The sequence below is a fragment of the Spermophilus citellus genome, assembly GCF_964194105.1.
Source record: "Spermophilus citellus genome assembly, chromosome: 6".
In the NCBI taxonomy this organism is placed as follows: domain Eukaryota; kingdom Metazoa; phylum Chordata; class Mammalia; order Rodentia; family Sciuridae; genus Spermophilus; species Spermophilus citellus.
In genome coordinates this window covers 23,014,817-23,031,997 of record NC_138187.1, presented here as the reverse complement: position 1 = coordinate 23,031,997, position 17,181 = coordinate 23,014,817, and the positions used below count along the sequence as shown (strand labels likewise).

At 40.9% G+C, this 17,181-nt stretch overlaps 1 protein-coding gene across 2 annotated transcripts in view; it reads right to left on the bottom strand.

Moving 5' to 3' along the window:
• VKORC1L1 (vitamin K epoxide reductase complex subunit 1 like 1) overlaps positions 1-14,834 on the bottom strand; it is a 68,372-nt gene extending 53,538 nt beyond the window's left edge. Inside the window, exon 1 of one of the 2 annotated variants that reach the window (XM_081298967.1) lies at positions 14,438-14,834. In XM_081298967.1, coding sequence (XP_081155093.1) covers positions 14,438-14,751 — 314 coding nt within the window. In that variant the 5' untranslated portion in view covers positions 14,752-14,834. The remainder of the gene's footprint in view (positions 1-14,437) is intronic. The other variant, XM_081298966.1, reaches the window with a different exon arrangement.
• Positions 14,835-17,181: the final 2,347 nt, after the last annotated feature.

The following is a 17,181-nucleotide window of genomic DNA, read 5'->3' as shown; positions in this document are numbered from 1 at the left end:
ACAAGAATGTTCTTAGCAGATTTAGTCATATTAGCAAAAAAAATGGAAAACCACCAAAATTTCCATCAATAATGGTATAAATATGGCATACTGACAAAACACAACACTCCAAAAATAGAAAAGACCTACAATGTGCAACATAAATACCAAGAATGTTGAAAGGTACATGTAAATTATAATTATGATGCACCTTTATTTTTTATGTATTTATATGTGGTGCTGAGAATTGAACCCAGTGCCTCACACAGGCTAGGAAAGCACTCTACTACTGAGCTACAACCCCATTCTCAATAAAAGTTTTTAAAAAGAAGCTAGACATAAGAGGACCTACTACATGATTCACTTTATTTGAAGATCAAAAGCAGGCAAAACTCACACATTAATAGAGATCAGAAAAGTGGCTACCTAGGGTTGGGGCTATAGCTCAGTGGTAGAGCCCATGTCTGGCATGTGTAAGGCACTGGGTTAGATCCTTAGTACCACATAAAAATAAAACAAAGGCATTATGCCCATCTACAACTGAAAAAAAATTTTAAAATGTGGCTATTTTTGGAAGAGATAGTACTGAATGGGAGAAATGTATATGGGGAAATTTGAGGTGATGGAGATAATCCATATTTTGATCTGAATGGTGGCTACTTTTGAGGATTCATATATAAAAATTTATTGAGTTGTATTTTTAAGACCCAAAATTTACTAAATTTATCCCTGAAAATGCATATACTATCTTTTTTTTTTTTTTGGTACCAGAGATTGAACTCAGGGACACTTAACCCTGAGCAACATCCCCAGCCCTTTTTATATTTCATTTAGAGACAGGGTCTCACTAAATTGCTGAGGCTGGCTTTGAACTTGCAATCCTCCTGCTGCAGCCTCCCAAGCTGCTGGGATTATAGCAGCTGCTAGGATTATAGGTGTGCACCACTGCACTTGGCTCAATAAAGATTCTTTAGTAAAGATTTTTAAAACAGAGACAGCAGGCAAGCTTTCACTGTTTTCCCAGATGGCTATTAAGATAACCCTTTATTATTTACTAAAAAATTCAGTGTTTTCATCTTTATCACATAAATCCTTTCTGCAGATGAGGCTACTTCCGTAATCTCAAGTCTGTTCTAATGATGGCCTCTCTACTCTGATGGTCTTAATTATTTTACAGACTTAATTTACTTCAACAGACTCTTGTGTGTTAGATAGCACTGATCCTCTCTTCTTGAACACTGGTCTTCATGATTTTCACACAAAATTTCACTTTTTTTTTCATATAAATTTTAGAATAAAGGAGTTCCTCTACCCATACTGGGGACTTAACCCAAGGGCACTCTAGTCCCAAGTCACACCCCCAGACATTTTAATTTTTTTTTTAAATTTTGAGACAAGGTCTTGAACTTGAAATTCTCCTGCTTCAGTCTCCAGAGCCACTACAATTACAGGTATGTGCCATCACACCTGGCTTAGTATTGAGTTTTGAAAAGACTACTGAAATATTATTTGAGATTATATAGAATTTATAGATTATTATCACTGAGTTTAAGACCTTCAAGATAAGATGCACAATTATTGGGCCTGGGGATGTGGCTCAAGTCGTAGCGTGCTCGCCTGGCATGCGTGCGGCCCAGGTTCGATCCTCAGTACCACATACAAACAAAGATGTTGTGTCTGCCAGAAACTAAAAAATAAATAAATATTTAAAAAAAAAAAGATGCATAATTATCTTACTCCAGTTGAAAAGAGCTCTATTGGGCTGGGGATATAGCTCAGTTGGTAGAGTGCTTGCCTTGCATGCACAAGAGCCTGGGTTCAATCCCCAGCACTTACCAAAAAACCATAAAAAAATTTAAGAAGTAAAAGAGCTCTATTAGATTAAAAACATTTTTTTAAGATGACATGAGTTGTGCTTAAAATGAAAGGAAAATAAGTAAAATAAATTGGTTACAATGTTCCTAAAACTTCATTACTGCGTGATCAAGAAGTGACAGAGATGTCACCAATTTTAACATGCATCTTAATTTAGAGGATACTGACATCTTTTCAATGTGAGAGCTATCCTATTGAAGAGTAAGTTATGCCTTAGCATTTATTCTTTTATGTCCTTCTGTAAAGTTTTACAATATTTTTCAGAGATACCTTTAATTTTCTTGTTAGTTCTCAAGTTCATTTCAAAGATGACTTATTTTTTTCAAAAATTCCTATATATTAGCATTAAAAACAAACAAACAAACAAACCCTAAAAGCCAAATTACATGGGAAAGTCACATCCATGAACTGGAAGACTCAATGGAGTGAAGATGTCAGCTACCCAAAACTTACCCCACTCCACAGCTTCCCCTGAAACCCCCTCACAGGCACACTGTACAGCTCACAAGCCCATAGGGCCCAGTATGTAGAAAGGCAGCAGGGAGCCCAGCCTTGGCTTGGCAGCCACTGATACTAAGACCTGTGAAACTGGAGCAGTGATTCTCAAAACTTTTTCGTCTCACCTCTCTACAGATTATTGAGACTTTAAATAGCTTCAGTTTATATGAATTATCTCTATTATACTTATCACATGAGAAATTAAAACATAAATACTTACTGTTTCCTTTAAAAAATAACAAGAAATCCATGACACACTTATATACCATTTTATGAAAAACAACAGTTTTACAAGACAAAAGAATTGAGAAGGGTACACTCTTTAAGTCTCTGTCTGGCTTAACAGAAAGTAGCTGGATTCTCAGATCTGTCAGATCTGCTGCTGCGTCACAGGCCATACACCTCTGGAAAGCCCTAACCAATGGCACATGACAGCTTCATCTTACTACAGAAAGAGCTCTGACCTGGCAAACCCATGGAAACGGTCTCAGAAACACTATATGGGGAGGGGAGGGGGGATAGTTGAGGATAGGAAAGGTAGCAGAATACAACAGTCACTAATATGGCATTATGTAAAAATGTGGATGTGTAACCGATGTGATTCTGCAATCTGTATTTGGGGTAAAAATGGGAGTTCATAACCCACTTGAATCTAATGTATGAAATATGATATGTCAAGAGCTTTGTAATGTTTTGAACAACCAATAAAAAAAAATACTAAAAAAAAAAAAAAAACCACTATATGGTACCCAGACCACTCTTTGAGAATTCTTAAAATAGAGTATTTAAGAAAATGAGACAGAGGAGGCCCATGAACAAAGAAAAGAACAGAACAAGAGAGCCCAAATTCCTGTACATACACTGATGTTTCTTTCCAATAAACTGTACCGCAATAACAATAATACTCAGGTAGTCATACAGGAAAAATAACTGACCCGTATCTCACACTACTTAAAAACGTCTAAGTAAACTGTTGATGTAAATGTGAAAGACAAAACAATAAAAGATAGGATATCTTCTTCATACCAGGATACAAAAATCTCTAATTTCAAAGGAAAACATTAACACATTTAACTACATTAAAATTAATAATGAGTTCTGTTAACCAAAAGGTACATTTAAGAGAATAAAAAGGCAGCTGGATGTAGAAGTACATGCCTGTAATCCCAGTAATTTGGGAGGCTGAGGCAGGAGTATCTCAAGCTCAAGGCCAGCCTCGGCAACTTAGTAAGTTCCTTAGTAACCTAGTGAGACCATGTCTCACAATGAAAAATAAAAAGGGCTGGGAATATGGATGTGGCTCATGGTAAAGCACCCAATCCCTAGCCCCCCCTCAAAAAAGAGAGAGAGAGCTAGAAGGCAGGGGCGGTGGCAAGGTAAAACACGAGAATAAAAAATACAGAGGCTGAATGAGGTGGTGCATCCTGTAATCCCAGCTACTTAGAAGACTGAGGCTGGCCTGGGCAACTTGGTGAAACACTGTCTTCAAACAAACAAACAAATAAAATGGGCTAAGGATGTAGTTCAATGGTGGAGCACTTACCTAGCATGTGTGAAGCCCTGGATTCCATCTCCAATAATGCAAAAAAAAAAAAGTATCTGTGACACAGATACAGGGTGTGTATGTTAGATATGTGTATACATGTGTGTATACATATTATTTATATCTATAGATAGCCATCTATCCTACAAACCAGTAAGACACAGACAGAGCACCTGACAGAAAAACAGGCAAAAGGTGTTAATGAGCTCTTAAGAGAGACGATATCTAAATGCCAAAAAACACGGAGCTCAATCTCATCAGTAACCAGGGTAAAACAAATTAAAACCAAAGAGAAGTATTAAATAGTACAACCACTTTGGGAAAGACTTTAATAGACACTCATCTACTCTGTGACCTAGAAATCCACTCCTAGACATAGAACTAATAGGAATGAGTACATACATAAAAAGATTTGCAGAATGTCCTAGCAGCTTAATTCACAAGAGTCAAACCCCAGAAGCAGTATTCAATGAATAAGTGAATTATAATCATAAAACTCAGCAACAGAAACAGAATAACTGATACAATCAACAACTTTAATGTAGTGTACAAAACCACTACACAGGTGAAAGAAGCCAGACACCAGAGTACTTGAACCCATTTATATGAAGTTCAAAAATAGGCAAAATGATTTTATTGTGAATCAAGTCCAAACTGTGTAATCAGAATAGCACCTTCTGGGGCTGAGGCTGTAGCTCAGTGCTTGCCTCACATGTGTGAGGTACTGGGTTCAATCCTCAGCACCACATAAAAATAATTATTTAGTTGTTTATCTACAACTAAATAAATATTAAAAAAAAAAAGAATAGCACCTTTTGACTGGAAGAAAGCAGAAGAGAAGCTTCTGGGGTGAAGGAGATGTTTCTTTATCGTGGGGTACATATACATCTAAAAATACTGAAGCTGTAATTTAAGGTTTTTGCATGTATTACATATAAAATATTCCTCAGTTACATTCAAAAACCCATAACATATAAACCACAATGGTCAATTTGAAATTTAATAGATTAGGGGTGGGTGTGTAGGTTCAGTTCCTTAGCATGCACGAGGGCCTAGGTTCAATCTCCATTATTGCAAAATAAATAAATGACAAATAAACATATAAGTAGAATTTAATAGACTGACAGTTCCCAAGTTTGGCAAAGAGGCGGATACACAGGAATTCTCATATACAAGTTGGAATCTAAGCCAAAGTGACCACTCTGGAAAACAGTCTGACAGTACCGACTGAAATTGAAGATAAATAAAACGTTGGGCTGGGATTGTGGCTCAGTGGTACAGCGCTTGCCTGGCACATGTGAGGCACATATAAAAATAAAATAGAGTTATTATGTCCATCTACAACTAAAAACATTTAAAAAATTAATATTCACAATTGCTGCAAACTGGGAATAACTTAAGAGCCTACCCAAAAGAAAACAATTTAGTCAACTGAAGTATATTCAAAATAGAATACTAATCAGCAATGATTAATGAATGAACAAACTACAGCTCTATAAAACATGGATGAGTCTCACAAAACAATACTCAGTGAAAGCAGCCAAGTAAAACTAAAACTTTCCATTAATACCAAGTTCAAATAACAGACAAAACTAAGCTTTCAAGCTTGCATGCAATCTTGGTGAGAATGAGAAAACTAGAAAAGTGATCATTAGAATGTTATGCTTCCAAATTTCAAAAGGTTAAAAACAATCTATTGGATGTGGTGAGTGGATGGGGAGGCACAGACAAGCCACCATTTCTGATTTGCACACTGCTTGGGTGGTGACGCCTTTCACTGATAGCAAACAGCACTTTCAGAGGAAGAATATGAATGTAATCTTGGACATGTTGAATTTGAAGTACTTCTGAAATGGCCAAATAGAAATGTCTAGTAAGCAATTTAGGCAATTAGATATGCAGATCAAGTGCTTAAAGAGGAGGTTGGTAAAAGACAAAAATGTTGGATTCACACGTATGTGAAGCTGTGAGCAGGGATGTGATTGTTAAAGAGAAAAGAAAGTGACAGGAGGGACGAGAGCTGATCTGTGAAACATTAACAGTAATGGCCAGGTACAGGCATAAGCCAGCAAAAAGAGAAGGGAAGGAACCAACTGGTAGGAGGAAAATCAAAGAGCACATCATGAACCATTAAGCAGGAGAAAAGCACATCTCAGAAGAAACAAGCCACTGGGGGGATGCTGACGTGTACCTAGGGAGGGTACATATCACATGTGACACTCAGCAAGCCAGTTCCTACTCCACCTCTTTGCTGGTGAAGACCAGCAACCACCCAAGAGAAAACCAGGGTTTTTGAGAATGGCTCTAAGTTTTGGTGTGGGTCTTTTGAGAAGAATGATCAGGGCCCCTTTTGCTCTTTCCACTCTCCGGAATAAGAGGACAATGTGACAGCACTGGCAGTGTCTGTGCAACTGGGCAGTCACCACTACAAGGTTAGCTTCTTGTGACAGAGGCAGTATGGGAAGGTTCAGCAACCCCACCGCAGCCCCGCCTTCTCTTCTTCAGGGGACAGCCAGGGCCAGAACTACTTGGGCAAAAAATGCCCAGGGCAGGTGGCCAAGGCCAGATCAGCAGTCAACCAAGGCAAAAGGACTCTCTCTGGTTACATGACCCAGAGCAACTGATAGGAATGAGTTAAATCAGGCTCTGCTCAGATCACATGAGGAAGATCTAGTAATGTTTGAGAAGTGGGGAGACAGAGAGGGCTTAATTCACGGTGTTCTAGGATTCAAGTTTAAAACCCAGCACCGCAACAAAAATAAATAAAATATAAAGTATTTTTACTTTCCATTCATCAGTACACATGTTTACTAAAATTCTCTCCCAACAGATTTGAAAATAATGGCTATGGATTTGAGTGATATTCCTGGAGTCCCTTCATCAGAATGCCATCATAAAATCATCTGATTTCTCAATTCCTAGCACCATATAAATCACACACCCAAACACTCAGAGACATGCATGTTTATCCACACTTTACCTACTGCTAAGAAAACTTCACAAATTAAACCATGAAGAATAACTACTAATTAAGATTTTCCTTGAAACACAGGTGATTAATATTGAAATGTTAACTAAAATAAAAACAAGCAATAATTTAAAAACCATTATCACTCCCCTAAAATATTTAAATAACAAACTATAAACTTGCAAAGGTACTGCTGACAGTAAATTAATATAATCTGGTGACACACAGTAGGAACTACCCTTATTATAATTTTTTTCTTTAGGGTTAGGGTCAGAACACTTGCCTAGCACATGTGAGGCACTGGGTTCAATCCTCAGCACCATATAAAAATAAAATAGTAAAATAAAGGCATCAGGTCCATCCACAACTAAAAATACTTTTAATTAAAAAAAAAAAAAAAGAAAGAACCAAGATGTTTTCATGCTTTTTTTTTTTTTTTTTGGTGGTGGGGGGGGTTTACTGGGGATTGAACCCAGGGCCTTGTGCATGTGATGCAAGCACTCTACCAACTGAGCTATATCCCCAGTCCACGTTTACACACTTTTTAATAAGAGTGTTTGTTGAATACTTTGGTGCCAAATGCTTGTACACCTGTTGCTCAGTTTTAAATAACTCTGCAATGCAAATATCACACTAAACCTACTTAACAAATAAGAAAAGTGAGCAGAGACTAACCTGTCCAGTGTCAGAGACAGAAGACGATAGCATTGGGCCTTGAAATTGTAAAACACAAAAGTGTTTATAGTATATTTTTATTTTTTGGTACCAGAGATTGAACTCAGGGACTTTCAACCACTGAGCCACATCCCCAACCCTTTTTTGTATTTTATTTAGAGACAGGGTCTCACTGAGTTGCTTAGCGCCTCACTTTTGCAGAGGCTAGCTTTGAAATCGCAATCCTCTATCTCAGCCTCCTGAGCCGCTGAGAGTATAGGTATATACCACCACACCCAGCAATAAGTGTTTATAATATTTTAAAGAATAATATATTAAAATATGAGTCAAATGTTATGAAATCCCTGTCCACTGACACAGAACAAGCATTCTGAGGAAGAAATCCTGAAAACTGGTCATCTAATACAGGTCTAGTACAATCTAGCTCAAATACTTGGCAGAAGAAAACCCAAGACTCAGTGCTTCTTTTATCTTTGTTTACAAGAACAGGGTATAGGGCTGGGGATGTGGCTCAAGTGGTAGCGCACTCGCCTGGCATGCATGCGGCCCGGGTTCGATCCTCAGCACCACATACAAAGATGTTGTACCCGCCGAAATCTAAAAAATAAATATTAAAAAAATTCTCTCTCTCTCCTTCTCTCTCTTTAAAACAAAAAAACAAACAAACAAACAGAAAAAACAGGGTATAAAAGAATGCCTGGTTTTGCATTTTTTCTGACCACGCTCCAGATGCCAGCCCTTCCCTAACTCAGGTGGAGGTCTATATTACATTCATTATGACCACTTGCCACTCACCTTATTGCCAGTTGGTAGAAAACTTTCATTCCTTTCTTTGTGCTGTTCCCTGGAGTTCTTTCTAATCATCCAGGAAATAATCAATCTCTCTTAAGTTCCTAGTTCTGCCTGGTGATTTAGCCAGCACCACAACCCAGGGCCAATTTTCCTGTCTTCAAGTGCAGCAGATCCACAGACTCAACACCTCCCTCAGAAAGGGCTATCCAACCACTATAGATTTAGCTTTCTTCCCTCCCACTACCTAGATTCACTTTATCTTCCTTCCAGCTAACCTGGATAGTCTTTTTTCTAGCTTACCCACTGCAGATCTGTTAATTAACCGGGTATAACAAATGTCTGGTCTTCACGGGTTTCGGCTTAGATAGCAAACATTCCAGCAGCTCAATACCACACCTGTATAGTTATGTTCTGGCTTTTCCAAAAAGATTGCTCTGAACAGATAAGAGCTCTAATACAAACTCTACGAATTTCTGTCCTACTTTTTTTTTTTTTAGTTGTAGATGGACACACTACCTTTTATTTGTATTTATATATTTTTGTTGTGCTGAGAATCGAACCCAGTGCCTCACATTTGCGAGGCAAGCACTCTACCGCTGAGCTACAGCCCTGTCATATGTTTTTATATTTAAAAAACGGCACTACTGTTCGTACAATACTTTTTCATTTGGCTGATATGGGTGTAACTTATCAATGTTTGATCTCTAAGGAACTTGGAAGTAGTAAACTTGAAGTGATAAAGTGCTCTTGGACTCTTGAGCCAGGTAGTCTGGGTTAGAAGTGGGCCCCTGCCACTGCACTGTCTAGATCAAGTGTCAGGCACACACTATGTGCCTCAGTTTTCTCATCTATAAAATGGCAATGAAACTAACCTACCTCATAGGACTGTTCTAAGAATATATGTGAAGCATTTAGAGTACTGCCTAGCATATAGTAAGCTCTACCTGTAAACATTTATCTCTACTTTATGGTCTTTCAGAATTACTTCTTTGTGATTCTTTCTATTTCTCATGCTCTGTTAGTTTATACTACTTCTGAAATTTCTGTACCAGAAAATAGTTGTAATACAACAATCTATATTTAATTCATGTTAGTCAAAACTATTAAAACAAATTTTCTTTCTCACACTAGCATTCATAAACATTTCACTAAATATGATTACAAGCATTTAAAAATATGGTGGTGATAGAATACTAAGAAAGAAGGAGGATACAAATAGGGCTATGGTGGTGCACACCTGCAATTCTAGTGACTTGGGAGGCTGAGACAAGAGGTTTCCAAGTTTCAGGTCAGCCTCAGCAATTTAGTGAGACTGTTTCAAAATAATAAATAAAAGGGCTAAAGGTGAATCTCAGTGGTAGACTACCCCACTCCACCCCTCAAAAAAAGAAAGGAAAGAAGACAGAGGTCAGAATTATGATAACACCTTTATGTTTAAAAAAATGATGGTAACAATATGGTTGTTTCTATGCTGAAAGGAATAAAGTGGCTCTGTAAAGTTCTACAGCCTCCTGAGTTACAGGGAGGAGCACACTTCTGGAATGGGGGGAAAGGAGACCTTACTATACCTGCTAAGCCATCCTTCAAATCTCAAACAGCAAACACAGGCCTGCATGATAATCACACAAGGGATAGATCAGGGATCCAAGCTAGTTCTCTGGAAACTACCAGCTTGGAAACCAGATTTCCAATCTTAACCTTCTACTTCCTGTGTTACCCTGGGCAAGCCAGGACCTCTGAATCTGTCGGACAAAGAGCAGCAATAAAAATCCACAGATTATAAAACTGCATTATTTCAATGGGAAATGAGTAGCGAATAGGTGGTGGGTTTTTATTTATTTATTAGCTATAGAACAGGTACAAGTACAACATTTTGTAAAACAAGGAAATGTTTTGTGAATTGTTAAATCTATTAATCTTTCTCTGTACTATTTTACATAGAAATCTTTCTAGGGAGTCTAATGCAACTTATAGGAAATACCTACAAAGAGTATTCTGCATATTATTTTGTTTTTCTTGCACTACTTCTGAAACTTTCCTTTTTTTTTTTTTTTTTTTTTGGTGGTACTGGATTGAATCCTGGGGGGCTCTACCACTGGGTTATGCTCCACCCTTTTTATTTTGAAACAGGGTCACTAAGTTGCTTAGGGACTTAAATTGCCCAGGCTGGTCTCAAACTTGCAATCCTCCTGCCTCAGACTCTTGAGTAGGTGGGACTGCAAGTGTATGACATTGAGCTTGGGCTGAAATTGTTTTAAATGTTTTACATCTTGATGCTTTGACAGGGAGTAAGCAATAAATTATACTAAAACAATTAATGCTTAAATACACAAATGACTGAACCTAAAACAAGAAACTCATTTTACATGCATGATCTGACACTGCAAAAAACAGAACATCTCCCATCAACAACAGGTATAACTGAGTATATACTTTTAGTTCATCTTTAATCCTAACATTGATCTGGCAAAATAGGTTTTCAAAAAAACATTTGTTTTAATTATATGTGGGCACAATATCTTTATTTTATTTTATGTGGAAACCACCAGTTTAGAAATCAGGTTTCCAAACTGGTGGTTTCCAGTGCCTCACAGCATGCTAGGCAAGCGCTCTACCTCTGAGCCACAACCTTAATCTGGCAAAATAGGTTTTGATATCCCTACTTAACCTAAGAATCAACAGAGGTTCCATAAACATAACTGGCTCTAGGCCACAATTCTAAGCAGTGGTAGAACTAGGAGCCCACCCAGATCCTTTGGATTTGAGTTTGAAGCACCAAACTAAGGGAATCAAGAAGTGCTTACTTAATTTTGGTTGACAAGCTCGTTCAGGTTTACAGCAGAGTTTTCACCAATTTATGTAAAAGTGAAAAAAAATAAAAACAGTGTGCACAGTGGCACACACCAGTAATCCCTACTGGAGAAGGTAAGGCAGGAGGACCACAAATTTAAGGTCAGCCATGGGGAGTTGTAGCTCAGTGGTACAGCATCCAGGGTTCAATCCCTAGTACTGAAGGTGGGGGGGCAATAAAGTTTTTGATAAAGCTAAATTATTCAATTTAAAGATTCTTTTATTCTGAAATTATGTTCTTTCAAACTGAGTTAAAATATCCTTTAAAAATAAAATGCGGCAATAGATAGTGGTGTCAGTTGTTACTATCTTTTGGGGGGGGTACTAAGAATTGAACTCAGGGGCACTCAACCACTGAGTCACATCCCCAGCCCTATTTTGTATTTTTTTTTTTAAAGAGAGAGAGAGAGGAGAGAGAGGAGAGAGGGAGGGAGAGGGGGAGAGAGAGAGAGAGGGAGAGGGAGAGAGGGAGAGAGAGAATTTTTTAATATTTATTTTTCAGTTTTTGTGGACACAACATCTTTATTTTATTTTTATGTGGTGCTGAGGATTGAACCCAGCGCCCCGTGCATGCCAGGCAAGCATATTACCGCTTGAGCCACATCCCCAGCCCTATTTTGTATTTTTTTAGAGATGGGGTCTCACTAAGTTGCTTACCGCCTCGCTTTTGCTGAGGCTAGCTTTGAACTCAAGATCCTCCTGCCTCAGCCTCCCTAGTTGCTGGGATTGATTACAAGTGTGTCCCACCATGCCCAGCTACTATTGCTATCTTTATTGGCTGTACTTGATAGAATTTAAAAACTGCAATTCTGTTGTTGCAGCTCCCAACTTTGAATTTCTTTTGAAATCCAAAATCTGGAAATATTCTCTTATGTAATTTTGCCTCTCAAAATTTTAAAGACCTTTATACACAGATACTACTCCCCAAGAATGTCTCATTAATCTCTACCTTATTTGACAAATTAGGAAATTTAAGAATTGAGAAACAAGAATAAAGTAAGTTTAAGTAATTCAAAATCACAAGTTAACTCGGGATCCCAGAGGAAGAGTCTCCTGAGAATCTTTTCCGTCTGTCAATCTTTTCTGTCTGTTAATCTTTTCTTATCCTTTACCTTTTAATCCTACTAACTCAAACCTGGACTCAAACTTCCTTCTCATAAAACAGTCACATCTTTCTGTACTGCTGATATATGCCAATCAATATTTGAACTAACTTGAGGCCTTCAATAATCTACTTACATTGAAAGGCATTTTCACCTTGTCAAAATAAAAATGTTTAATGATGCTTACTCAATCCACTTCCAAAAGAAAATAAGTCTACCTAATCAGACTTCAGCTGTTTTAATTTCCAAATCTGCAATAAATATTCACATGTACACACATATGGATTTTAAAAGCAGTTTACAAAACAGGCTGATCAAACTGGATACATTTCTTCAGAATAACTATCATATAAACAGCAAGTGAACTATTTATTCCTATTATTAGCAAGTAGTATTTCTTACCCATCTTTTGGCAAGAATCAAATTCAAAATATGTACATTGCTACATAATTAAATACTAGTTTCATTCACGACATAGTAAATTCACTTTTAAAAGTAGAGATCCAGTTATTTTAATCTAACAATACTTCTAAATATTTTTAATATTAGTTGATATTACTTGATATAATTTTATGAAAATTCTTAGTTTATACTTACTACATGGTTCAAAAACATTTCTTCTTAAAGAAAAGTCAATTTTAAGAATTTAAACACAAAGTACTCTTTACATGCCCAAATAATGAAAAGTCTATTAAAAATTTTATAGACTACATAATGTTCCCCAAAAGTCCAAAACTGGAGCAGTGTCCCACACCTGTAATCCCAGCGACTCAGGACGCTGAGGCAGGAGGATCACAAATTCAAGGCCAGCCTGGGCAACTTAGCAAGAATCTGTCTCAAAATAAAAAATATAAAGAACAAAAAGGGCTGGGCATGTAGCTTAATGATAAAGTGCCTCATGGGTTCAAACACCAGTACCAACCCTCCCCCCAAAAAAACCCTAAAACTTATGACCGACGACTCTGTTTAAATTTCCTATTTATCTAATATCAAGTTATTATTTGTTTCTTTAATACTTCAAATATGCTGCTGCACAGACTTCTCATTATGTATTTATTCATTCAACTAACTTCGGGTGGGATACTTTTAAGTTTAAAAGCCCTTCCCAAAAGTAAAAATAACATCAAAATGTCTGCATAAAATATATTTAGTGGATCTCAGGAGTATCTGTAACTAATAAAGCTCAAGTTGGTTCAAATAACCAACAAATGTGAGCTTTTTGTCACAATGATATATTTTGCACTGTAAACTACATTGTAAATGCATTTTTTAAATGTTTAATGCAACCAGGAAGATTCAACCAGGGATTCAAGCAGGTACAGGAATATGGTTTAAGATCAAATGAAAGAGTACCTGGTACATGAAAAAGGCCAAGTGGGAAACATCAGCAGCCTGAAGTTTGCAAACAGAAACAAGGCAAACTCCGAGGGAGTTTGTTTGTAATTATCAATATGTGGGTCAAAATAAACCAGGGAGCTATACATTTCTGTTTATCAAGCAATTTACAGATCCACAAGAGGGGAAGTAATGTCTCAAATGTGACTACTGTTTACAAACATCAAAATATTAGGGATATGGTTATGAAATCATTCTTTTCACTTTTGCTAAGACCCCGATATAAAAAACAGCACCTTAAAAATGCAAGTCCCCGGTCTTTCAAAGTAGCTTACCTAGGAAAATTTAATGCATTAAAACAAAATATAACTGACAAATCAATCACGTTTTTTAAAAAAACTAAACCGCCCGGTGTGGAAACCCGTTCAGCAAGTGCCTCGTCTTTGTGAGTGCGCGCTGCACGGGCCGGCAACCTTCAGGTCCGCCCGCAGCCCGGCGGGGCACTAGCGCCGGTCCAGCGCAAACTTCCACCGGACCTCACTCGGCCTCGCCGCGAGCAGACGTCCGGCAATCGGACGCGCTCGGTGAGGGCGTCCCTCACCGGCCGGTCGCGCTAGCGCCGGTCGGCGAATGTCACCGGCCGCACGCGTCCCGCGGCCTGCGGTGGCACCTGCCCCGGCCCGGCCCACGCCCCGGGCCGCTCGGCCTGCGCAGGCGGCCGGGAGCCCGCAGGCCGCCCGCCCCCGCCCGCGCCCCGCTCCCGCCGCCGCCCGTGCCCCGCTCCCGCCGCCGCGGCCCCCGCCGCCGCCGCCGCGCTACCTGGAGGCGAGCGCGGCGGAGCACTTCACCCAGGGCCCCAGGTCGCACAGGGCACGGTGCTCGGGGTCGCGCTCCTTCGCCCGCTCCACGTGGTAGGCGTAGATGGAGAGCAGGATCCCGGCGGCGCACACGGCGTACCGGGCCACCCGCTCCCACCGCGGCACCGACACCCTCAGCAGCACGGGCGCCGCCATCTTCCCGCCGCCGCCGCCCTCCGCCTCCTCCTCAACCGCCGCCGCCCGTCGGGGCCCGACCCAGCCGCCGCCGCCGCCGCCTTCGCCGCCACCACCGCCGCCGCCGCCGCCGCGCCCCATTGGCTCGGTAGCCGCCTCCGGGCCCCGCCCCCACAGGCGCGCGACCCAACCGCCCCGAGAGGAGCGAGCCGGGCGGGGCGCGGGCGCGAGCGCGAGCGGAGGGGCAGAGCGCGCAACCGCCAGCAGGCCTCCGAGATACAGGCGGAGAGGCGCGCGGTGGGGGCGGGGCCACAGGGGGGCGGGGCGGAGAAGGCGGGCGCGGGCGGACGGACGGAATGCGCAACTGCCGAAGGCTGCCGAGACCCAGCAGGCGCGGCGCGCGGCGGAAGGCGGGCTGAAAAGGGGCGGAGCCAGCGGGGAAAGGGGCGGGACGGAGAAGGCGGGCGCGAGCGGATGGGCGGAGCGCGCAACCACCGGTCGCCGAGACCCAGGAGGCACGGCGCGCTGTGGAGGGCGGGGCCAGAGAGAAGGGCGAGGCCAGCAAATAGGAGAGAGGCGGGGGGAGAAGAGGTGGGGCGGGAGGGCGTGGCCAGAGGGGCGGAGCGCGTAGCCACGGGCGGCCGAGACCCCGAAGGAGCGGTGCGTGGCGGAAAGCGGAGCCGAAGGCAGAGGGCGGGGCCAGCGGAGAGGGGCGGTGCGCACAACCGCTGACTGGCCGGGCCGCGGGGAGGCGCGGCGCGAGGGGTGTAGGGCCTGCGGCTGGGCGATGAGTCGCCGGCCTCAGGGGCGGGCGCTGAATGAATTTCAGACACCTCTGTGCGTGACTTTGCAGGCCCAGGCAATCAGTTGCCATCCTTTTGCCTTTTTCGTCTTATCACTTGATATTTCTGACCCAATCAAAGTTAACCCTGGCCCGGAGCTCCATAGTCATGCTTCAATGACAGGATCTTCCCTGGCACTCCCGGCAGTCACCTGTGTCCAACCTGTGAAAACTTTTATGTAATACTTTAATAAAAAAGTATTTTTAAAGTTATTTATGACTGCTCTACTTTTCCGTAAACTGAATTTCAGGAGGCTTAACATAATTCAGATAATGTAGAAAAATATAAAAATGAACTAAAAAATCAGGACACAGAAAAAGGCAAGTCAGAATTAAAGGATAACCAGGCCATAGGGACTCGCAAAACAATTAAAATAGAGCCATAACGTTGGTTCTGAGCTTTCTGGTGGCCATAGCTAAAAAGAAAACACATAAATCTCACTGTTCCAAAAGAAATATGCTGTTTCTGGAGATTACTAGCTTTTCTCTGGTTGCAGCACTCAAATTTTCAGGGGCTTTATGTAGAGATTTGGGGTAATAATCAGTGTCCTTAGTTATCTATTATTGGGTACAATTTACCCCAAACTTTGTACTTTAAAACAAACAATAAACTTAGTTTTGCAGTTTCTGTGGGTCAGGAATCTAGGTGCAGTTCACCTGGATCATATGACTCAGTGTGTCTGTCTCTCTCTCTGGCTACATCAAGGGGTATGCTTGCTTAAAAATCCTTTTTTAATGGGCTGGGGTTGTGGCTCAGTGGCAGAGTGCTTGCCTAGCATGCATGAGGCCCTGAGTGCAATCCTCAGCACCATATAGAAATAAAATAAAATATTGTGTCCACCTAAAACTAAAAAATAAATATTAAGAAAACAAAAAAGAATCCTCTCTCAAGCAGTCTGGTGGCCGATGACAAGCCTCTGCTGGAGTCATCAGTTTGCTGCCCCTTGCACCTTTCCATAAAAAGCAGTTTCCCCCAAGAGATTGAAGAGAGAATTGGAGGTGTGGGCCCCTGGTAGAATATTTCCTTAACATGTGTGAGGCCCTAGGTCCCATTAAAACGTTACAATATGATCTTGTAACCTAACCTCAGAAGTGACCTTCCTTCACCTTTACACATTCTGTTACTAGGTCAGCCCACACACCAAGAAAAGACACACAGGCTTGCATAGCAGGAGCGGCTGTCACTGTTTCTGCAGTTCCTCCTTCATGTTGGTGGAGTTTTTGACCCTAGTTGATCCTCTCCAGAACTGTCATGGTGGCCACCCTATTCAGGAGGGGTTTCATCTACAAGTTAATCCCATGTAAATGTGGGCACAGTGGCCAGAAGTTACCTCAGTGTATCTGCATTACTAAAGAGACCTCCCTTCCCTAGAGTGAAGCAGGTGGAGTCACTATACCAGACCTTAAACTATACTACAGAGCAATAGTAACAAAAAAAGCATGGTATTGGCATCAAAACCGACTGGAAGGCCAATGGTGCAGAATAGAGGACACAGAGACTAACCCACAAAAATTACAACTATCTTATATTACACAAAGGTGCCAAAAACATGCATTGGAGAAAAGTTAGCCTCTTCAACAAATAGTGCTGGGGAAACTGGAAATCCATTTGCAACAAAATGAAATTAAACCCCTATCTCTCATCATGCACAAAACTCGACTCAAAGTGGATCAAGGACCTAGGAATCAAACCAGAGACTCTTGTCTGCATCTATTAGAAGAAAAAGTAG